General features: G+C 37.9%; 4 protein-coding genes across 5 annotated transcripts; 2 read left to right on the forward strand and 2 right to left on the reverse strand.

Moving 5' to 3' along the window:
- Positions 1-1,559: 1,559 nt before the first annotated feature.
- On the reverse strand, positions 1,560-7,872 carry rhoua (ras homolog family member Ua). Its single transcript, XM_084392083.1, has 4 exons — positions 7,341-7,872; positions 6,862-6,920; positions 3,158-5,330; positions 1,560-2,945 (listed from the first exon to the last, which is right to left on the reverse strand). Exons 1-3 carry the CDS (start codon positions 7,591-7,593, stop codon positions 4,878-4,880), a joined length of 765 nt encoding a protein of 254 aa, XP_084248209.1. The 5' UTR covers positions 7,594-7,872; the 3' UTR covers positions 1,560-2,945; positions 3,158-4,877.
- A 4,096-nt stretch (positions 7,873-11,968) lies between these two features.
- pdcd2 (programmed cell death 2) lies at positions 11,969-14,326 on the forward strand. Its single transcript, XM_084390620.1, has 6 exons — positions 11,969-12,372; positions 12,567-12,806; positions 12,893-13,036; positions 13,117-13,217; positions 13,293-13,406; positions 13,792-14,326. Exons 1-6 carry the CDS (start codon positions 12,057-12,059, stop codon positions 13,954-13,956), a joined length of 1,080 nt encoding a protein of 359 aa, XP_084246746.1. The 5' UTR covers positions 11,969-12,056; the 3' UTR covers positions 13,957-14,326.
- Positions 14,327-15,536: 1,210 nt separating this feature from the next.
- tbp (TATA box binding protein) lies at positions 15,537-19,755 on the reverse strand. Its single transcript, XM_084390621.1, has 8 exons — positions 19,640-19,755; positions 18,451-18,588; positions 17,672-17,994; positions 17,380-17,467; positions 16,969-17,060; positions 16,719-16,886; positions 16,373-16,467; positions 15,537-16,262 (listed from the first exon to the last, which is right to left on the reverse strand). The coding sequence occupies exons 2-8, from the start codon at positions 18,499-18,501 to the stop codon at positions 16,183-16,185; spliced, it is 897 nt and encodes a 298-aa protein (XP_084246747.1). The 5' UTR covers positions 18,502-18,588; positions 19,640-19,755; the 3' UTR covers positions 15,537-16,182.
- A 433-nt stretch (positions 19,756-20,188) lies between these two features.
- Positions 20,189-24,327, forward strand: LOC311279255 (N(4)-(Beta-N-acetylglucosaminyl)-L-asparaginase). Of its 2 annotated transcripts, none has more exons than XM_084390623.1 (10): positions 20,189-20,417; positions 20,792-20,930; positions 21,123-21,279; positions 21,380-21,428; positions 21,709-21,747; positions 21,974-22,062; positions 22,207-22,222; positions 23,470-23,537; positions 23,851-23,955; positions 24,087-24,327. In XM_084390623.1, the coding sequence occupies exons 1-10, from the start codon at positions 20,294-20,296 to the stop codon at positions 24,192-24,194; spliced, it is 894 nt and encodes a 297-aa protein (XP_084246749.1). In that variant the 5' UTR covers positions 20,189-20,293; the 3' UTR covers positions 24,195-24,327. The 2 variants fall into 2 exon arrangements, with proteins under 2 accessions (XP_084246749.1, XP_084246748.1); XM_084390622.1 differs by having other exon boundaries at positions 20,197-20,417; positions 21,709-21,743; positions 21,964-22,062.
- Positions 24,328-24,592: the final 265 nt, after the last annotated feature.

Genomic DNA, 24,592 nt, shown 5'->3' on the forward strand with positions numbered 1-24,592 from the left:
ATGAACCCAGACGCCACTTTAATTGTTTTGAGTACTTGTGGAAATGTGATTAAAAGCCAGATAAAACAAACCCTTGGCAATAAAGCAACCAAACTGACTTTCCTGCTTTTATTAATCATTTCAACACCTGCAGCTAAAGTCTAGTCTGTTTACATGAGGTATACAGTAGGATCTCCATGATTTCCTTATTTCCTTAAGTGACTATAGCTTAAGCATTTAAATATAAAATCACATTTTGAGATAAAAGTTACACTGCATGATATATAGTCACTGGTACAAGAAACAAAGTTGCCAATTGCGATAAAATATCACATTTTGAGATCTAAAATCACATTACGAGATATAAAGTCACAGTTATGAGAAAGTTGCCATTGCAACGTATATAAAATCATATTTTGAGGTTTAAAGACACATTTTTAACCATAAAGTCACAGTTTTGAGAAAGAAAGCTGCCGTTGCAAGATACGCAAGGTCACAATTGTGAGATATAGTCACATTTTCAGATACAAGGTCACATTGCAAGATATAGTCAGCTATGAGAAACAAAGCTGCAATTTTGAGATATAAAGTAATATTTTGATTCATAGTTGCAATTGTGAGATATAGACATATTTTGAGATATAAAGTCACATTGCAAATCTAAAGTCAGCTATGAAAAATAAAGTTGCAATTGTGAGATATAGTCATATTTTGATACATTGCCACAATTGTGATAATCATATTTTGATACATAGTCGCAATTGTGAAATATAGTCATATTTTGAGATACAAGGTCACATTGCAAGATATAGTCAGCTATGAGAAACAAAGCTGCAATTTTGAGATATAAAGTAATATTTTGATTCATAGTTGCAATTGTGAGATATAGACATATTTTGAGATATAAAGTCACATTGCAATATATAGTCAGCTATGAAAAATAAAGTTGCAATTGTGAGATATAGTCATATTTTGATACATTGCCACAATTGTGATAATCATATTTTGATACATAGTTGTGAAATATAGTCATATTAGAGATAGTCACGATTTAAAGTCACACTGTGAGATAAAAAGTTACATTGTGAGATCTAAAGTACATTTTTTGAGATATAGTCGCAATTGGGAGAAATAGTAAGATTTTGAGAAATAAAGTCGCATTACGAGATTTAAATTCACACTGCGAGATAAAAAGTTACAATGTGAGATGAAGTCACATTGTGAGATATAAAGTCATAATTTGAGATATACTCACTCACATTATAAGATAAGTCACACTGGAAAATGTAACATTTAAGCTATAACCCTACAATAGTATAATTTAAGCATTTATGAAAAGAAAATATTGGAAAATAGCTGAATTTTCTCAATTGCGATAAGACAACATAGAACCCCAGACAGTGAACTGTACACAACCTGCACTGAACAGACACTATTAAGCCTCATTATTCCTGCAGGCAAGACAGTGTTTACCAGTTATTAACTATAAAAAGCAAAGAGATTATGAAATTATCCCCTTCACTGATAGCTTTTCATAACATATCCCAAGAAAATGAAAGAAGATGCACACAGACAATAAGTAGACAAAAAGTATATTTATTCTGAGAAAGATAACAATCTACAGGGAGGTCTCTGTTATTGCATGTCGGCTTTGTCTGAACGACCACCAGATCTTGAACAGTTCCGTCTGGTGGGACGCCGCAGCTATGAGCTCACTCACACAGTAAATATACAACACTGCAATGCAACTCGCGTGCAAATCAAAGCAGTGAACAAACACTGCGTGTCCGAAGTGATAGTTTGGCAACTTGTCAAAAACCTCTCAGTAATTGATGCTGCCCTGTGAAAGCACTGTAGCGCTCTATGCTTTGGTCAGTCTGAACTTAAGGCCTGTTGTTTGAAACACATGCAATTCTAAGATTCACAATATAAGGAATGCCACCAAAATACTTCTTGATATATGATTATGATTACAATATCTTTTAAATATCTCTTGTTTTTTTGAGCATGCTTAAAGAGATAGTTCATCCAGAAGTCAAGTCTCTCACCATCTTCTCACCCTGATGTCGTTCCAAGTGTGTATGGCTTTCTTTTATCTGTGCAACACAAAAATATATTGTATACAACTGTTTTTGATCACAGAATGAAAGTCATTAGAGTCTAAAACAACACGGTTTTACACCATGACTCTCACTGTATGGACAAAAAAAAATCATGCAGGTTTGAACACAACATGAGGACGAGTAAATGATGAGAGAACTTTCAGTTTTGTGCAACTATCCCTTTAAAATCAATATGATTGTTTGGTTTGGGGTTCATCTCTCACTATGCCACCTTTAACACTTGCGGTTTACAGCACTTTAATCACTTGCTGAGAGCCATTCACTTATTTTTCAACTCCTCGCCACATTCTGGCACAAACTAACAGTATAAGCGGCAAGCATAAAACTCATCTTGATTTCATTCTTGGTTCATTCTGTGCTCATGAAAGAAAAATGTTTGCCACTAATGACATTAGTGATTCTTCCTCTCCTAACCCAGCTTATGTAGTGAAACATTAACTTTTCCTTACTGTGTCATTCAGCTTAATACTCATTCATGTCGCATAGCAGCAGGCGACTTTTCCAGTTCGTTCGACGTGGAAGCCTGATAAAAAGTGCAGTTTGACCTGGAACAACATTCCACGTATTTTATATAGAATTATAAGACTGCAATGCTTATCAAAGCATGACGTGGCTGACATCATGGTTTAGGGGCGACAAATACACAACTAGTAGCTTAAACCTTAAAGGCAATGTAAGTTGCTTTGGATAAAAGTGCCTGCCAAATGCATTCATGCAATTATGGAAGAATTGTTTTTTTAAAGATTTTCTGTGAAAATATTTAGGTTAAAGGTGAAGCGTGTCATGTCTGCGCCACTAATGTCCCCAATTTGTGAAATAATTGAATCAAACTGAATTAATACACTGTAAAAAAATTCTAACCCTCCCAAATCAAAAATTTCAAGTGACCGATAACATCTAAATTTTTCAATTGGCCCAAGTGAAATTCTGTAAATTTCAATTGGCCCAAGTGAAAATCTGTAAATTTAATTTTATAATTTACAGAATTTCCCTTTGGCCAATTGAAAAATTTAGATGTTATCGGTCACTTGAAATTTTTGATTTGGGAGGGTTACAGTGTAATTACATAATTTTAAAATAATTTTTGAAAGAACAGAATTGAAAACACAACAATTTTCTATTAGTTGTGCATACAGATAGTCCAGCCCTCAAACTTACACCATTGTTTGTGCTGTTATGATGTCCAACTTAAACAAAAAGACTGCAAGTGGGGCAGAAATGACACATTTCACCTTTATAAAGTGCCATAAATTGCAAAGGCATGAAAAACCTAATTAGGAATTTCAGGCACAAATATTTTATTGGCTTAAACGGAAACTTGAAATCAATTTCAACCATTATTTCTGGTTAAAAACTTTGGCCCCACTAATATAACCATACACCACCATTCAAAAGTTTGGTTAGTAAGACCTTTTTTAAATGAATACATTTATTCAGCAAAGATGCATAAAATTTATCAAAAGTGACAGTAAAGACATTTATAATGCTTCAAAGGATTTCTATTTCAAATACATTTATTTTCATTTTCATTTTTAATTTTAATTTTATTAAAGTCTCACAGTTTCCATATTAAGCAGCACAACTGTTTTCAATGTTGATAATAAGAAATGTTTCTTGAGCACAGAATTAGCATGTTAGAATGATTTCTCAAGGAGCTTAACAATTTAGCTTTGCCATCACAAGAATAAATTATATTTTAAAATATCTTAAAATAGAAAACAGTTATTTAATTTGTAATAATATTTCACACTATATTTTTTTACTGTGTTTTTGATCAAATAATTGCAGACTCTGTGAGTATAAGAAACATAAAAAAAATTGTCCCGAACCCAAACTTTTGAATGTTCAAACTAGTGTATATTCTAATAAATACTCAAGAATGTCTGAGCCACTCAAAATCCTCCCGACAGCACTGAAAAGCTTCACTCAAAACACTGTTTTTGATGAAGCTCCAGGTTCAATGACCAGATATATAATCCACCAGGCCAACTAAGTCTACTTGCTTACACTCAAAGACCCTGACCTCACAGCGTGTTTGAGTCAGGACTTAACTCCAAATGTAAACAAGACAGCCTGGAGAGATGTGCCAGCGTCCTGCTGTCTCTGAAATGGACAATCATTCACCCTCACTGGACAACAAGGTAAATGTCAGTGATGTCAAGTTGATAGTGTGTCCAAACATCTGCTTGTACTCTACATTACACTCAATGCTTTGACAGGTACACGACGAAGCACTTGAGCGTCTCAGACTGAACCCGTTCTGGATCCCGGATAACAAAGGCAAGTAATCCTGTTCATGTAAGTAGAAGAAGTGTTAGAACAACAATAAAATGCTGTGTTTTTGCTGAGACCGACCAATAGGGTGCTTTTCACAGTGCCTGAATGAAAAAGGAAAATCTGGCAGTCTAAACTAGATCTAAATCTGATAGAAAAAAAGCCCTTAAGTCCACTTGAAACCTCTTCAACAAGAGATAAGGTAAAGAAAGACAGATGACTCTTGCTCTGAATTGTTCACATGGGCATTTGAGGTTAACCTGGGACTTTCCAAATGGAGAGCAGATCCTAAAATTTAGCTGACAACTAGTTTCTAAAATCTTTCCATTTTATGATAAAAGCTTGCCGATCTTTTCTAAACGGTCCCATTCATTTCAAGGCCACCTGCGCTCCAGTTAACCCACTAACTAACACAGTCTCATGAAGCAGATGAATCGGTGTCCATTTCATCCATAAAAGTCTAACCGAATCAATATCGACAGTACATTCATATGTTCGTGTCTACGCCAAACAGCAGTATTTCTTCCACCATGACTCGGAGAGCATCCTCATTTTATCAGGCGTCCGCTTCTTCAGCCTTTTCTGCTGCTGGCTGTCAGAGTATTGGATGCTGGCCACTATAGCCATGTCAAACACCTCCTTTAGGTTCTTCTGGGTGAGCGCCGAACACTCCATGTACGAGACGGCCTGCACTTCCTCAGCGCACACACAGGCCTCCTGGGGGTCGACCGGCTTCTCCTTGTACTGGGCCAGCTGGATGAGCACTTTGACGTCTTGCCGGAGGTCAGCCTGAGTGCCGACCAACAGTATCGGTGCCCTCGGGCAGTGCCGGCGGATCTCAGGCACCCACTTCTCCCTCACATTCTGGAAAGAGGAGGGACTTACCACACTGAAGCAGAGCAGGAAGACGTCAGCATTGGTGTAGCACAGCGGCCGGAGCTTGTCAAACTCATCCTGCCCAGAGCAAAGAAAGATTCAGTTGCGATAAACGTCCAGGACAAACTAACATTTGTTATTGTTTTGGATTGTTAAAAGTAGTTAAATGTGAAATGTGACTGGCCCCAAGGTTTTTGTTCTGTTCGCTCTGTTTTACATAATATATTTTCTTACATAAAGGACTTGCATTTGTTTTTTTTCTGTTAATGAAACAGTTTATGTGCTGGATTCCTCAAAAATGCACATCTACATTTACATTTAGTAATGAAGTTATGATTTACCATTAAACATCTTGTCAGTTGTCAGTAAGTTGTTGTATATGTATTATTTTCTTGAATTTTTCTTTCTGTTTGTTTATTGTAAACAAACATTTGAAATATCATACACTACCGTTCAAAAGTTTAGTGTTTTTGAAATAAGTATATTATGCTTTCCATTTATTTGGTCAAAAATACAGTAAAACAGTAATATTGTGAAATATTACAATTTCAAATAACTGTTAACTGAATTTTCAGCAGCCATTACTCCAGTCTTCAGTGTCAAATGATCCTTCAGAAATAATTTTAATATGCTGATTTGGTGCTTTCTTATATTAGTCAACTGGACACTTTCTAACATATGAGAAACAATCCTATCCTACAGTATATTTTATATAATTTATATGCAAATATGTTTGCTTCTGGTTAATGAAATGAAAAATTCTGTCTGATAGAAATAAATGGCTGATATTAAATTTCGATATTATTTTTTATAAATAAAGAAAAAATAAAATAACCAACTATTTTATATATTACAAATTAATTTATCACAACATTATATTATAAAGTATGAAGAAAAAATATTCCATTTGAGATTTGCTTAAAATTTTATTTACCAGTGTTATTACCAGTGTTTTAGCATGCACTATATAATACTCTCAAGTCTTTCTGTGTGTCTCTCTCCTTCTCTTTCTTCCTCCATTTCCACTGACCTAAACAGGACTGATCCAAATCTCTCTTGGCTTGCCTCCCTTCACTGTCTCCCCTTAGCTTGCTAAACTCATCGAAAACACACTGATCTCACATTTCCAGTGACTAGCCCCAGCTGTACCCCGGCTGAAAGTAGGTCTCCCTTTTCCTTGGATCAAGCCCAATTCATCACAATTAGACTGCTTCCCATTTGTGATCCTAGAGCTGGTTTCCCCCTCCAACAAAGGGAGAGACACTGACTGACCTATAATAGTGTGTTCCCATAGGATGAAGCATATACTTCCGTATGATGCCTGGACTGCAAACTTCAGCTGAACTTTACCAGAAATTCTTATCATTAAGAAGCAAAACAACACTGAATCACTTTCTTTCTTATCTAACAGATAGGCAACCATATGACTAATTAGGACATGACTCACAAGTCTGTTTACAGTTAAGAGAGGAGGGCTTCGTCCAGCGTGTGTTTGTGCAAACAATATGTCATCCTTATACAGGGACATGATGAAGTTGCACTGCCTTGAATGTGTTTGTGAGGTGGTTTGTTTGGGTCTGGTGGTGCTGAGTGGGCTTAATAGACTGACCTGACCGGCTGTGTCACAAAGCTGAAGTTTCACAGGCTTGCCGTCCACAGCTACAACCGCTGCAGAAGAGAACAGATTCAATTTTAGTCAGAGCACATTAAGACACATGGACTGTGATAAATGAGATTGAAATGGGTTGGTGAACTTGCTGGCCTTAGAAAAACTCACCACGCTAATGACAATATATATAGTTCAAGCTGGTTATTAGTTGGTTGGCTAGACATGTTCCAAAAACCAGTTTGGCCTTGTTAAGTTGGAATAACCAGATGGTAGCTGAAGACGGCCTATCAAGCAAATGACCAGCAGTTTGGACAAGTTTGAAATGGCCATCTTCGACCAACTAGAAACCAGCTACCCAAAGCAGCACTAGCTTAAACTGCATTTTCTAGCAGGTGGTTAAAGTAGTTCAAGCTTTACATTTGGTTTAATTTTTACATTTAATTTTACGTTTTGATTTTAAATGCTGGCGCGATATTTACCTGCAAAGTTGTCAAACGCTGTTGGAACATACTCGGTGGGATATCCATTGGTGGTATAGCTCACAATGAGACTAGTTTTACCCACTGCACCATCACCAACCAACACACACTTCACCCTGCGCTCCGCCGCTGCAGACCCGAAGCGGCTCTTCACCGCGGAGGACAAATCCTTGCCCCTGAATCTCCTCGGGGGTACCGGCGGCACAACCGTACCTGGGACAGGCTTATACTCTCCACCTCCTTGCGGAGGCATCGCTGAAAACACTGACCGTCCAGGAGTTTCAACGCCAGTTTCAGCGATTCATCTCGCTTGTGAATGAGAGACCGGAGCGCCAGTCTCTGATTTCATCGCGGTGTCCATTTATTTTAGAGGGGGGAAAAGTCCGCTAAAAGCTGCATTTCAAATCAAAAAGTGTTTGCTTTATCTGGAAGTAAAACAAAGAAACTCCGAAGCAAAAATAAATACGAAGCCCACACATGCACTGACGTTATGCCCTCATGAGGCGAGCCATCCTCCGCCCTCTCTAAAACTGATCTGAACACTTTACTCCCTTACACCCAAATACTGTGGCTGTGTCTCGATGCCTAGTCAGCCGCCTTACTAGACAGTGTTTTGAGGGGCGCGCAGCATTTTTGGTCCTATACCCGAGGTAGGAAGATGAGTAGGATTTGGGACAGAGCCCATGACATCATCCACTGTGAGCTGCATTATCCGTGCGTGAACTGAAGTTCAGCAGACCTGTTGTCATTTCTGATAAACTCACCTGAACCGGCGCGAATACACGTGTCAGCATTTTTATTTGTTATAGGGGATAATGTCCTTGAAAATAAAAATGGGCGAAGTGCTTATAAATTTGTGCTTGACTAATATGAATAACATTTACACATTAGTGTTTATTATTTTTTTCTAGAAGAGGATGTGCAATATAGGCTATAGATATCGACACCATCATACATCTTTTAAATAGGAATAATTCAAGTAAATTATATTTTTGCCACTTTGCGATGCAATCTTTATGTATTTATGTGACATCAATAGCCTAACAGGGAAACTGTACAGGTACAGACCGTACAGACTCACAAGTTCACAACTTAAAATATTAAGATAAAATATTTGATGACTTGTCATTGTATGGATATAGCCTACTGAATGTTTATGGATCAGTTTGTTATAACTAAAACTACTCAAAATTGTTTTCGTTAATTGAAATAAATATATTTTTATGGAATGAATATATATATATATAGAGAGAGAGAGAGGGGTTAAAGTGGGATTCGGCTGGTGGGGGAACCCTAAAATTTTGTCTAGGTGCAACAGGGAAAAATGACTCACCGTGGCACAACATATTGAGTATTGTGGTATAATAATACTTTTTGGGACAAGTGTGTCACTGTGGCAACAAGTATCACAATACTTATTTACTTGATATTTTAATGGTTTTATTTTGGTCCGTCTACATCTACACTGATATGATGACTGTTAAAATTGCTGAACACCACAATATGGAACATAACCTTGTTTTTCACAATGTAAATTCAAACATAAAAATGGCTGAAGACAACTCAGAAATAAATCACAACCACAATTATGTAAATTTGAAATTAGCCTTCTTCACCTTTGACTTTTAACTCCACTGCACACTGCAACATCCACTTGCTCTGGCTAGAACAGCAACTGTCAGGGGCGGACTGGGACAAAAATTCAGCCCTATGCACTGTAGCCACACCAGTCCACATTACATTTTGATTTGATGCGGATGGACTCCTTCAGAAGGAGCACCAGGCTGTCTGCAATTTGACGGTGCACACAACTTTTTTTTTTAACAAAAGCCTACCATCACGCTATCATTGATATTAATTAATCTGTTTTTTGTTTTGTTTTATCTGAGGTGCCGGAACACAGTTCCGGACCGTTCCGGCCCACTTTGACCCCTGTTCACTAGTGAAATGTCAGAATAGGCTGCCATTCAAATTCAATTGTTGATATCACCAATTGATTTCTTACTAGCCGAAATTCCAATGTCACATATCAGAAATACAATTCTTACTAGTAAATCCTTTATTTTCTATATCAAGAATTCAATTGTTGGTAATGAAATGTCTATTCTTGATATCAACAATTGAATTGCTACTAGTAACAATGTTAATTTTATATCAATAATTCGATTTTCATAATTCGAGACGTTGGTGTCCGTGCCGGAGACGGTGGTGTCCGTGCCGGTGTCTGTTCCAAAGAAGTTGGTGACCATTCCGGATACGGTGGTGTCCGTGCCGGAGACATTGGTGTCTGTGCCGGAGACGGTGGTGTCCTTTCGAGAGAATGTGGTGTCCGTTCCGAAGACGGTGGTGTCCGTTCCGGAGACATTGGTGTCCATTCCGGAGACACTGGTGTCCGTGCCAGAGACGGTGGTGTCCGTGCCGGTGTCTGTGCCGGAGACATTGGTGTCCGTGCCAGAGATGGTGGTGTACGTGCCGGAGACGTTGGTGTCTGTGTCGGAGACTTTGGTGTCCGCTCCGGAGACAGTGGTGTCCGTGTTGGAGACTTTGGTGTCCATTCCGGAGACAGTGGTGTCCTTTCTAGAAACGGTGGTGTCCGTGCCGGAGACGTTGGTGTTCATGCCGAAGATGGTGGTGTCCATGCCGGAGACAGCGGAGACGTGCCAGAGACGTTGGTGTCCGTTCCGGAGACGGTGATGTCCATGCCGGAGACGTTGGTGTCTGTGCTGAAGATGGTGGTGTACGTGCCGGAGACGTTGGTGTCTGTGTCGGAGACTTTGGTGTCCGTTCCGGAGACGGTGGTGTACGTGTCGGAGACTTTGGTGTCCATTCCGGAGACGGTGGTGTCCTTTCCAGAGATGGTGGTGTCTGTGCCGGAGACGGTGGTGTCCGTGCTGGAGACGTTGGTGTTCATGCTGGAGACGGTTTCTTCTTTGCCGGAGATGGCGGAGACATGCCGGAGATGTTGGTGTCCATGCCGGAGACGCTGGTGTCCATTCCGGAGACATTGGTGTCTGTTCCGGAGACGGTGGAGTCCGTGCCGGAGACGCTGGTGTCCATTCCGGAGACATTGGTGTCTGTTCCGGAGACGGTGGAGTCCGTGTCCGTGCCGGAGATGATGGTGTCCGTGCCAGTTCAGTGCCAGTGTCCATGCCAGAGACGATGGTGTCCGTGCCGGTGTCCGTGCCGGAGACGGTGGTGTCTGTTCCGGAGACAGTGGAGTCCGTGCCAGTGTCCGTTCAGGAGACTGTGACGTCCGTGCCGGTGTCCATGTCGGAGAAGGTGGTGTCCGTGCCGGAGACGGTGGTGTTCGTGCCGGAGACGGTGGCAAATCGCGCTATAGCCTACTGCCGTTCTCGACCATGTAGCCCATGTTGGGGATTTAGCACTTACTAGCATGAAGAACAAATATAGACACAGACTGTGCATAGAGATCGATTTAAGATTTAAATTCTCTTCGATACAAAAACATACCCTGTGTGAGTTCCTGTGTTTAATGTTGATCACATTAATCGAATATCCACACGATTGCAAATGTGACATTGATTTTATACAACAGTTCAACAAACGAAAGGTATTAATATTAAGTGATGTTAATTTTAAAAACAGTATTGTCAGTATTTTTTTTCAACAAAATAATAGCTCCATGAAAACCACAGCGGAACAGCAGCAGACAGGAGTGTTTGTGAATGAATCTGCGGCTTTGAACAAATCGTGAGAGTCAATGCTTCAATGATTCATTCATAATTACAGCCACTTGCTTCGTTACTGAATGAATGAATGACTCGATGACTCACTCATAAAGACAGTGACTTGCCGCCACCTAATGGCGGTTTTAATTTAATATTTAAAAGCATCACTTCAAAGTGATTCACATCATCACTTTAAAGCATTATTTATATTATAAAGGAATTTGTAAAGGTAAAAAATGCACTGGAAAAAATCGATTTTTCTTGATGCATTAGAACAAAGTGTGAAGAAAACAAAAAAATTCGTTTTGAAGACAAAAACGAGAACACAAATTATCTGAAAAACAAACAAACTAATAAATAAATAAATAAACAAGGAGGCGTTTCTCTGACTGGATGTTCTTCCTCCATTTTTGGCCTAGGCCTATACTGGCGCTAAATGGGAAATACGATTCTCATTAATATTCATAAACTCATTACCATATTCTTACCTGTAAAAATTACATTTCTATTTTCACTAGTTAAAATGCTAATTCTTGATATCAACAATTGAATTTAAACTAGTAAAAACTATAATTATTGATATCTGTAATTGTATTTTCACTACTATACACATACATACATACATACATATGGCTTTTACATATGTGGAATGGGCTATATGTCTCTATTTTTTTTTTTTTTTTATGTAACTGCAATTTATGCAAGCGTTTAGCCTACAATTTAATTGAATTGTGACGCCATCTATTGGACAAACTCTAAAACGGTTTACCCAAGAACAAGATAAAGACGTTTAACTCTAGTTAATAGAGAATATTAGTTCAGGATTTTAATTATTAATAATACTAACTGATATAAAAGTCACATATGGTAGGTTGCATCCACATTATGTGCGTATTGCTCAGGCTAACATACTTATTTGTGTGTGGAACGTTAGTCGCAGATCTTGTTTGACCCGAGCCCCAGTCTCAGATGAACAGACACCCGCACATGACTCTGAAACCTTTTGCTTTATATGAGAGTTTGACAGATGGCTGCAAAACCAGTAAAAGAGTCTAACGCAATCCTTGAAGTCGTGTTGGGCTTCTTAGAGGAGGCAGAATCATGGCAACTTCTTAGCGACCAGTTTCCAAGTAAAGTCGGAGGGAGACCTGCGTGGTTACGCCAGGTGGATTTGCCAACTGTGTCTGAGCTACAGTGTGAGAAGTGCAAACTCCCAACAGTGTTTCTTCTGCAGGTGTATGCGCCTGTTACGGAACATGATCGATGCTTTCACAGAACACTATTTGTATTCTGTTGTAAGACACCAGCCTGCTATACAAGAAATGACAACAAGTGTTTTAAAGGTACTTCATGAGCTGTCGAAATATGTTGAGTAGAACTTTCTGATGTATACCCTTTGTCTTTGTGTTATATTTTAATTGAAGAGGTATTAATTTGGGCATCATCCCTCATATTATTTAAAAGTGGTTTAGTTTTAATCGTGCAGGCCTCTGTATAACATTAACATTACAGTATTCTGCTTTATCCCCATTTCCAGTGTTCAGATGTCAACTGCCAAGGAAAAATGACTTTTACCCTTTTGATCCACCTTCTGATGAGAAGCCAGATCACGCAGTGGATGAACATCAGGTTCTGGAATCTGGGCTCAAATTGTGCAGACTGTGTGGCTGTCTGGGACAGAAAGCCTGCTCTCGATGTCACTCTGTCACATACTGCAGTAAAGAGCATCAGACCATAGATTGGAAACACCGGCACAAGAAAGAATGTTCAAATGAGGGTGAGTGAATGCTTTAATTATACATTATTTCTAATGATTGCAGCTTTAATATATATGTTGTGTTGTCTTCATATTTGGATCTACAGCTTCTCAAACTTCAGAGGAGCTTAATTCATTTCTCTTTCCTGAGTGGGAGCTGGTTACCGAACCGGAAGAGCTTCCAGCAACAGATGAGGAACACCATGAATCCCACAGTTTGGATCAAGAGAGCACGGCGTGCTTAAATAACGGTATGCCTTTCAGAACAGATTCAGCAGCTTGATATTTCTATGTCTTGGATTTGTGATTCAGTTTTTATTTACTCTCTCAGATTTGGAGGACAGTGAGCTAGAGAGTATGGCGTTTCATGAAACACAAGACGCTAAAGTGTTTCAGAAGTTCAAGAAGCGAATTGCTAATGACCCACAACAGGTCAGTTATAAGAGCAAATGGTACCCATGGCTAATGTGGTTCAATGGTTATGTGATTGTATATGTATTTTTTAAGGTTTTGCGGTATTGTAAAGGAGGATCTCCTCTGTGGGTGTCAGCTGACCATGTGCCACGTGATGAGGAAGTTCCAGAATGTCCATGTGGTGCTAAACGTCTCTTTGAATTTCAGGTAATGTAAAATACATGTTAAATATAAAAAGCACATTGTCATTTATACACTAATATTTGAAAGTTTAGGGTCAGTAAGATTTTAATCAGCAAGGATGCATTAAATTGATAAAAAATTACGGTAAAGTTGTTTATAATGTATTTATTCAAAATTTCTATTCGTCAAAGAATCCTGATAAATATTAAGCATCAAAATGGTTTTGAACATAGATAATAATAAATATTTCTTAAGCACCATATTCAGCATATTGAAATTATTTCTGAAGGATGTGAAAAACCCAAACTTTTGTTTTAAAATACACAGCTATGCTTTGGTGTATCTCTTACATGTCATACAGTTAGATTAACGCATTTCACTGTTTAAATTGTCGGTGTGTTTATTTCAGATCATGCCTCAGTTACTTAATCACCTCAAAGTGGATAGGACAGATGCCAGCATAGACTGGGGGACAGTGGCCATCTACACATGTGCTGACAGCTGTGACCAAGGCACCAAATATTCTGCCGAGTTCATCTGGAAACAAGACTTTTCAGGAGATCAAACAGTGTAGAATTAGTCCATGCAGATTAACTATTATTTAGACTTGTATAATAAAGAAATGTGAACAATAAAGAATTGGTTCTTTTGAGGCACCCTGTTACGCCCCGTCCAGGGAAAAAGGGGGCAACATGAAAGAGTCAACGATGTGCAAGGAATTAGAACAAAAGTTATTTATTTTTGTAATTTGGGACATATGATTTAGGAGCTGACAAAGCCAAAATAACAAACAAAACAACCTTAAATTTAAACCTCTTTCCTAAACCTTAACCCAAAAGAAAAGAAAATGAAAATACAATCGGTAAACCTATCTCCCTAACCAAAAACAGAGATTAAACAGTTTACAATAAAGAAAAGATTGGCGTCAAACTCCCTACTTTCCCAAAAATAAATCAGTATTTACAATATGTACAACCAGGCAAACAAACTGAAAAGGGCAGTCCAAATCAGTGTCAGTAAACAGGCAAAGGGGTCAAATGTGCCAACAGGGCCAATGAGATATTTAGGTACAAACAGCTTTCAAATCAAACAAACAAACGGTAGACTACCCAGTCTCAATACTCTTAGCACTCAATAACTCTTGACACTCAAATACTCTTTACACTCAAATAACAAGCTCTCTGCTCAAACACAAAACCCACTCCTTCCTTTCTCTAGAGGAAGTGATGATGTGTCTTTTTAAAACACGCTGCACCAATCAGGATCGAGCAGCAATCATCGTGCAGGAACCAATCAGATGACGTTCCAATCATGCTGCAGGAATCCATCAGATGAGTTCCTAGACAGACACAGTGAGAGACTGACAAAACAACAGAGAGGCAGCAAAATACAAACCATAGGGTCGTAAGTTAACACACCCACATACACCATTTCTGTCCCTAACTGAAATTAAAAGATGCATCTTCATGAGAAGCATATATATATATATATATATATATAATTTACTGAAATTAATTCTTCTATTCATCAATGATGCATTCAATTGATTAAAAGTTACAGTAAAGCTGTTTACATTGTTAAAAAATATTTCTATTTCAAATAAATGCTGCTCTTTTCAACTTTCCATTCATTAAAGAATAATGCCTTACATTTTCCACAAAAATATTAAGCAGCTCACACTGATCTATATAGAACGACGTGGCAGCTCAACTATTTTCAAGATCGATAAGAAATATGTTAACATAAAATCAGCATATTAAAATGGTTTCTGAAGAATGATGTGACACTGACTCTTAATTCAGCTTTGCAATCACAGGAATAAGTTACATTTTAAAATATTAAATTGTAATATTTCACAACATTGTTTTTACTGTATTTTTGAGTTCGGTATTCTTGCTAAACTTAAATTTGACAAGTTCTTGCATTAAAAAAAAATAAAAAAAATAAAAATTGGTAAAGCAACATCATAACATGTTTGTTATGCCTTTGTTCCTGCCTTGTTATTCGTAATACAATTGTGTCATTTATTATTTGGCGAAGGCCTGGAATGAAATCCAAATTAATCTCACACTATAGTCATCATAACACAACAAAAATAAGATGTCTTACTGACATTCTAGAACAATAGAAAAAAAATAGATACTGTAGAGAAAGTTGAAGTTGGCAAAGATTTATTTGCGTTCAATGTAGCAAAGTTAGTTACATAGACAAACAAATTAAATTAAAATGGCGTCAGTGCTTCACATGGGGTTATTGGGAGACCTACAGCACATCATACAATGAAATGTGATTTCAGGTGTTAGATATGCCAACTGTAACATCTTATTTAAAACTGTAACTTAACTGTCAAATCCACATGATTTCAACAACTTGTTTGCAAAGCTTTGTAAAAAAAAAAATTTGCACTGTTCAACAAAGGCATAATTTCCCAGACATATTCCTTTCACTGATGGGCAGTCAACACAGACCATCAGTAATGCAATACACATAAAACCTGCTAATAAAGGGAATGTGTAAAAGTGATGAACATACATCATAAAACCATAAAAGAATTCGTTAAAACAATCAGACATGGATAAAACAGTATTTTGAAAACCGAATGGCAGGTGAGAAACATTTTAAAAAGGTCAAATAAAAACATGTTATCCTCAAATCGGTTCACTTTCTGAGTGAAGAAAAAGGTGTCCTTTATATTTACAAGCTTACAAAAGTAAATGAAACGGCGTAGGTCATCCCAGACATACCGGTGGGCTCAGCCAGTAATTCACCAGCGATAACAGAATGATGCTCTGCCCGGAGATTATGTAGTCTTCCTGAATCCTTTTAAGATTGGGTATATATTCTCAAACGCTTCATAGATTTCTCCTCTAACCTTTGCACCTGGAAAAAAAAGAGGAAATTCTCATTATGCAACCTCAATATCACTCTCAATGCTAGTATGAGATTCTAAGTTACTGTCTGTGCCATTTTAAATACAACAATGACCTCACCTGTGAGTACAACTTTGCCTGAAACGAATATTAAAAGGACAATTCTTGGTTTGATCATTCTGTAGATTAATCCTGGAAATAACTCCGGTTCATAGCTGGGGAAAAGTATCAGCAGGAATATTAGCTTTTATATCAAATGGTATTAGTTTTTCCATCTCACAGACAGAATGATTCTGATTTCAAAAGCTCAGTGGTTTAAATATTGTATTAGTATAATATTAAAATAAACCCATAAGCATAACTTAAGTGGTACAAACCGTAATAGTGTAGAAAATTCGGATTAATTTAGAAGTTAGTTTGAGAGATGTACTATAAAACCGATTAATTAACAAAGAAATAGACAAACCTGCTAAACTGCTGATGTGTAAGCACCAGGCCCTCTAATCGAATGGGAAACTTGACGTCGCAGCTGCCCACCATGTTCTGAATTTTGAAGTCTAAGAATTTGGCAGGAAAACCCAACTTCTGCACCACTCTGGCATATTTTCTGGCTGCCAATCGGGACTGTTCCTCACTGCAGAAGGCAAACACACACACTGCTGTTTGTTCTACACGTGCGTGATAGGAAGAAAACCACAGCAAGATGGGATTCGTACCTTTTGGCTCCTGTGCACACCATCTTCCCTGAGCTGAAGATGAGGGCTGTTGTTCTGGGTTCTCGTATTCTCATAATGACAGCAGCAAAACGCTGAAATAGTTATTAATGAATATATGAGTTCAACTAAAGTGGATGTTTATGCCATTTTGCTTATTGTTTAGTACACTTGCACAAGTAGTTTTGATTTAAGGAAAGTCAGTTCACTTTGTGGTCATATTTGCAACAACTCCAGGCAGCTATTTCAGGCATGCAAGGCCAACTCTTATCTACTGGAAACATATTTCAAATCAGAAAAATCCAAATCTGACATAACCAGTCCCATCATTTTTTAATGGTCAAATGGTATTAAAAAGGTTATACAAAAATGAATGGTCAATGCTTAAAAAAAAACAAAAAAAACTAGTCTTACCTTTGGATTATATTCAGCATTTCTGGCTCGAAGTGCTATCGTCTTTAAGTCAAGTTTGCACCCCAAGTTTACAGTGGACACAATGTTCCTTAAAAATAAGATTTAATATAATTTAACTTTTTTTTAACATAACATGGAAATTGTAAACAGTTCTAATAAATTCAAAATGACAGTCATGTTAAGATCTTCTAGATGATCATCGTCGCAGATATATTTAATAACTTTTTTGTCTGAAAGGCAATCAACAACGTTTCTAACAGGATTGTGCAGTGATGACAGCTAAAGAACTCACTGTAACTGGGGAACAATGCCAGAGCTCTCTGAGGCCGGTGTGGCAGGAGTGACGGGGGTCATAGGGGTGAGAGGTGTGTTATAAAGTGGCGTGTTGCCTGGCAGTGCCGTGGTCGTGGAGACCTGTGAGTGGTACAGCTGGGGTGTCTGGCCTGAACCTGCCACCATCCCACCCTGCTGTTGCGAGGCAGCCTGTTGCTGCTGCTGTCGCTGCTGCTCCTCCAGGAGGGACAAGCTGTTGGTGTTCTGCACTGGCTGTGGTGTAAGACCCGTGCCATACGGCATCATAGGACTGAAAAGGGTCAAGCCAGGCGTCATGGATCCCTTTGAATAAAGACGAGGTGAATTAAGTTCATGCATTGAATAAGTTTTGATTAAAATACCTGTGTTTTGTAAGGCCTGGAATACACTATATGATGCCCAGATTTACAGTCTGGAGGAGTCTACACTAGTTGGCGAAAGTCAGAGCCAGTCTCCAGATTTGAGTTGACAATCACAACAACAAAAAATAGCCTCAGACTATGACTCCATCCAGTCAACGAATAATGAACATGTTTGATTTTTATTAGGCCGATTTTATGACACATATTCATTTGTCATGCGTCTGTGAGGTTGTGTTCGGAACGAACGAAGTCTGGTAGTGTGCGATCCTCAGTTGTTTGCCTAGTTTTCTTCTGTAACCATTTACAAAGTTGTAAAGTGTAAGATGCCTATGTTTTAAAATCGGTTGAGATTTTTAAAGCGGTGTATTCCAGCCTTAACTATGTTTACATTACTCACCTGTGGAGACAGCCCTTGAGTAAAAGGAGGTATACTGTTGTTCTGCTCCATATTGACAGGTTATGAAGCAAAACAACCTAGCAGTGATTTCAAGACTAGCTTAGGTCTTCAAGTCTCAGTGGCTTCAGAAGACCTGTGCTGAAATCAAGAACAAACAAAAACACTTAACATACAACAGCACAATACTTCTGAGACACTTCCGTGTATTGTAGACAGATAAATAAATGTAACATAATTGCATGGTTTGGTTGTAGAATAAACAGTGCGGGGTGTCATTACTTTATTTACATTTAATTTAAAAGAGATGGGGTTTGAGGGTGGGTATGTGGGACTGTTTCTGGGGGAAGAACAGGAAACAAGGGTAAGGAGAATACAGAAGACAAAGGTAGGTAAAATAAAAAAAATGACCCCCCAGAAACAGTCCCAAACCCCATCTCTGCTATAATAATTAATAAAGGCTGGCTTAAAGTACTTCTACCTGCCTCTATGTATTAATGCTCATGGGTAGCCTAAATGGGTTCCATTCAGACCTTAACATTAAGTCTTTTACTGTTATATGTCAACAGGATTCAACAAGACATTTTCACCTGGCTATACCCAATGTTTAGATCTGTTGTGGTATTTATGCAAATTAGCACATACGTAATTAGATTATGCACCGTTTGCCATGTTAACAAACAATTTCAAAAAGCTTGTAATACATTTTTTGTTTGTCTTGATGTAAGTAATCAACTCAGTCATTTTCATGGTGATATCTAAAGATTAAAATGTTTACCCTATTCACGTGAGAAAAAGAATGCAGAGGCGTATGAATAGGCTATACCCTGGGTCCTTTTCGAAACTTTCCCCTAATGGGATTCTTCGGGGCTTTTTCCCTTAACGTTACTCAGGACATACTGAGGACAAAATCAGTTAAGTTTGCTTCTGTTGCAATTTGTCCTAGGTTGACCCCCATTTTGGCTTAAAATGACTGGACTAACAACGGAGTTGACAGTTAACCAGGTAACGTTAACGTTAGTAGTAATCAAAACATTACTAATGTCTACGGAGCAGACTGAAGCCCATTGTGGCTAGCTTGTAGCGCTAATCTGTTCGTTACAAACTCAAACAGTTCATACTAAATATATAACGGACATCTTTCCCGAAATAGTGTCATAGCTTGTGCATTAAAAAAAAGAGCAAAACAAACCGATAATTCGCAGGATCCACCAGGCTGGCTGAGAGCGTGAGTGGAATAGTTCCAGAAACACAGGGAGCGCGCACAACATGCGCAACAACTTCCGCCGAGTTTTTTTATAATCTTCCGGTGCATCATGGGATTTTAAAATATATATGCACAGAATCATATACCAAAATATAATATTTTTTAACACTTTATAAAATATAATGGGAAATTATGCACTTATGCAAAAAATAAAATAAGTATACGTAAAAATAGTGTAGTAAAAAGGTGTTTCATCTATGAATAAAATGTTTTGGAATGATATTCTCATATTAATATTAATATTAATAATAATAGACGTTTTGATCATGCATTTAATCAAAACACTGGTATTTTTAATCGTGTATGAAATTAAAACAAAACTGGAAAGCCAGACCACATCATTTTTATGTATATGCAACTTCCACAGTAATATTAATGATTCTATCATATGTGTTTATTTTTCTCTCTCTCCCATGGACATAAAAAAAAAAAACACTTTCAATTTTCACTTTCAAGTAACGCCCTGACTTTTATTTTGAAATGGTGTTTACTTTTAACAACCCTCGAGCTTACATTTTTACTTTCACTAAAGAGGGAAATGAATGTTTCCCGTAGATAAATACATGTATACATATTTTAATGCACTTAAGTCAAATGGCAGCTGTGGGGACATGGTCTTTCTCTCGTCCTGCAGTGGAGAGAATGAGATGTATGCTGCTAGCTGGTCAAAATGCTACAGATGTTGTAGAAACAGTAATGGCAGGTAAATAGACAGCTGTCGTGCTCTTCATCAATCAAATACTTTAACTTTTATTATTTAAAGGGGATAAATACAGGTACTGATAATAATGAAGGATCTGGTTGGACCTTCAACTATTGTTTTTGTAACTATGTTTACTGGACATTCAGTAATTATCATTAGAGAATTCATTCCAATTTTTCATATTAATCCCAAGCATTTGTTGTAAATGTTAGCAGACTTTGTTTATTTAAGGGGTGTATTGGAACTGTTTAAGAAGAATTTATTTATGCCATACATATGAAGTAAATACTTTTCTATATTATGGCATCTTTCTTTTATAAATCATAACCAGGCATAGGCCTATATGCTTTTCTGATAAATTTTTACTCTCTCAGAGGTTGAAGATGATGCAGACACGGGTCGGCACATTGTTGGCAGAGGAGGATATCCAAATTTCAAGGGAGTGGTTGAATGTGATGCTGCAATTATGGAAGGTGTGCCAGGGAGATTTGGGGCAGTGGCTGCACTGCGAGGGTAAAATAAAAGTATTTTGAGTATTTTCTCCATTATAATCTCTTACATATATCAAAATTGCCCTTAGGTACAATGCTTTCATTTGCAATGCACTGCACTGCTTGGAGAGAGAAAACAAACAAACAGGAAATCTGTTTTTTTCTATAACTTCTGGCCCAGAACCATTTTGTATACTTTTGTTTTCATTGCTAGTATTGCACAGCCATGTCGTGTAGCTCGCAAAGTAATGGAGAAGAGTCCTCACAGCTTGCTTGTTGGAGATGGAGCAGAAGCATTTGCTCATGAGCTAGGTTTTACATCTGAGGCCAATGACAATATGCTCTCTCACCATACAGCTACTGCTTACCGGGTATTCACACACATGGCTTTCTTATTATTTCAATCCCTAGAGAGAATACATATGTTTAATGACATTTTTCTGTTTTCTTTTTTTATATGTGCTCCAAAAGGAATTCCTTGAAAAAAATCAACCTGTTAGTGGTGGGCATGATACAATAGGTAAGAGATAATATTACCTGAAATCTTTCTCGATGAGTGAATCATATCTGGGGCTAACCCATTTTTTAAGTCTGATGACTCAACCAGGTTGTGGTGGGGGTTGGTTAACTCACTTGGCAGGGAAACATCTACTATGACTCTAATTATTTCTGAACTGGGTATGGCTTAATGTAATAAAATGAATCTGACATGTTTATAATGAACTTTTGTGACAGCTTTATGGTTGTCAAGCAGTGCATTTCGCGCAGATTCCAGCTTAAATTGGTTTTCTTTCTCATAGGTCTTATTGCTCTCGATCTAAGTGGAAACATAACCGTAGGTAAGGTTGAAAATGTTTACACTTCCTGTTATCTTTATTTCTATAAAAATATTGTTTTGATGTAGTAGTTACATTTGGTAATAGTTACATATTTCATAATTATGCATGATACAGTATCAATATGAGTCTAATTATACAAATGTGATGTTTGCCAGGTACTTTTGTACAAATTCTGTTATTTGACAACTATCATTTGTATGTTCCTAAATTTGAAAGTATTGTGCAGGAGTTTCTACATCAGGAGCTCCCTTTAAATCACCAGGGAGGGTGGGGGATTCTCCGCTTCCAGGCTGTGGTCTATATGCTGACCATACAGTAAGATGTGCAATCTGCAGGGCTTTTTATCATTAAACTCTTTACTATCTGTTTCTTTACTATCAAATTATATTAATTTTACAAAGTATGACAAGTTTCAGTGTTATTCTATTTTAGTTTGACAGCTATTCTCTGTATTTTCAGGTGGGGGCTGCAGCAGGTAGGGTTTTATTTATATATTTTAAATTTTTTTGCTGCTTTTGACTTTGCAGCCTGAGCTTGTTCCTCAAATGTATCGTTTCTTCATTAGACTGGATTAGATTTAACACTTTATTAGATTAAATTAGATTGTACTATTGACCATACAGTGTACATATTTTGGTGCCTTTCATCTGAAATACATATGGACAAAAGTATTTGTCTTAATTATTGAATTCAGGTGTTTCAATCAGACCAATTGCCACAGATGCATAAAATAAAGCACCTAGCCTGCATTTACAAACATTTGTGAAAAAGTGGGTCGTTCTGACAAGCTCAGTGAATTCAAGCGTGTTACTGTGATAGGAGGCCACCTCTGCAATTAGTCAGTATGTGAAATTTCTTCCCTGCTAGATATTCCACGGTCAACTGTAAGTGGTATTATTGGAAAGTAGAAGTGTTTAGGAACAGCATCAACTCAGCGACAAAGTGGAAGACCATGTAAAGGTACATAGCTCTCTGCTGATTGCATACCTGGCATTAATATCAGCACAAAAACTGTGCGACGGGATCTTCATGGAATGGGTTTCCACTTTCCATGCCCGAGCAGCTGCATGCAAGCCTCACATCACCAAGTACAATGCCAAGTGTCGGATGGAGTGATGTAAAGCACACTGCCACAGGACTCTGAAGCAGTGGAGACGTGTTTTCTCTGTTTTGCAGTCTGATGGGTGAGTCTGGATTTGGCGGATTCCAGGAGAACGTTACCTGCCTGACGGCATTGTGGCAAGTTTGGTGGAGGATGGATAATGGTATGGGGCTGTTTTTCAGGAGTTGGGCTAGGCTCCTTACTTCCAGTGAAAGGAAATCTTAATGCTTCAGCATTTTGGACAATGCTATGATTCCAACTTTGTATGAACAGTTTGGGGAAGGACCTTTTCTATTTCAGCATGAATGTGCCCCAGTACACAAGATCCATAAAGACATAGTTGGATGAGTTGACCTCAACCCCATCGAACACCTTTGGGATGAAATGGAACGGAGATTGTGAGCCAGGAATTTGCATCCGATATCAGTGCCTGACCTCACATCCTTTCCAGAAGAGTGGAAGCTGATATAGCTGCAATGGGGGCGACCAACTCCATATTAATGTCATGTATTTAGAATGTTATGTCATTACAGTCCATGTTGGTGTTACAGTCAGGTGTCCCAGTACATTTGTCCTCATAGTGTATGTACTTTCAAAATATATATTCTCTCTGTCTACAGCTACAGGTGATGGAGACAAAATCATGTGCTACTGCCCAAGCTTTCATGTTGTGCAGCTGATGAAACAAGTATGTAATTCTGTTTTGGTATAAATTAAATGATCAACTTGGATGAACATGCAGTCGTGTATTTATTTAGGTAATTATACATAGGATTATGTCAATGTATCCAAAGCCCGAGGTGTAATTTGTCTTCAGTAGTACATTTCATGTTGAATACCAGGAGCATCTGGGTATCCTGATGGTTGTGTCGTTGACTATAGTGGTGGTGTAAAGTGAAAACGGTCAATGAAAATCTCATTAAATCATTAGCAACCTGTTTGTACTAAAGTAAATTAGATCTGGCTCACATTTCTCTCATCTGTTGTTGTCTGCTACCAAGGGCTCATCTCCTAATGAAGCCTGTCATGCTGTGCTTGCCGACATACAGAGGAGAATAGGTGACGATAAATGGTTTGAAATTGGGCTTATTTCTTTGAATATGAAGGTAAACACATTTTATATGGTCCACTGTATTTCCTTTACTCAATATAAATATTATTATTAAATATTGTTGGTATGCTGTTTCTATATTTTATCATGCACAAGGTGATTCCTGTACTTATGGTCTTCTCACAGGGAGAGGTCGGAGCTGCATCTTCAGTGGAATTTCCATACACATTTTGGAACCAAGGGCTGGATTCAGTGGAGGAGCTTATTAACCAACCAAAATCCCTAAACATTTAATTTCTATTCATTAGCATGTGGGTGATCAAAACCTCATTACTTTTAACATTTGTTCAACTTTTCTAAGCGTTCAATGAAAAACTACTTTGTTCATTATTCTTCATAATCAATAAAGAGTTGGTGGTTTGGTTCACTGGTTTTTTAGTGTCTTTTTTTTTGTTTAGTTTTTTTGACGAGTATTGATAAGTGACTCAGACTCACGTTAGCCAATGCCACGTTTCACAAATGACGTAATTTTCTACCCCTCATGATAGGGGGCAGGATTTCGCCAGTCCTAAGCATGAACGATTCAAGTCTCTATGAACTCATCTTGAAGGTTTAATAAATAGATGTGGGTATTGTAGTCCTTTATACAGACATCTTCCTTTAGCACGGGCCAGGTGTTATCTGAATTGAAC

This window comes from Rutilus rutilus, assembly GCF_951802725.1.
Source record: "Rutilus rutilus genome assembly, chromosome: 20".
NCBI lineage: Eukaryota > Metazoa > Chordata > Actinopteri > Cypriniformes > Leuciscidae > Rutilus > Rutilus rutilus.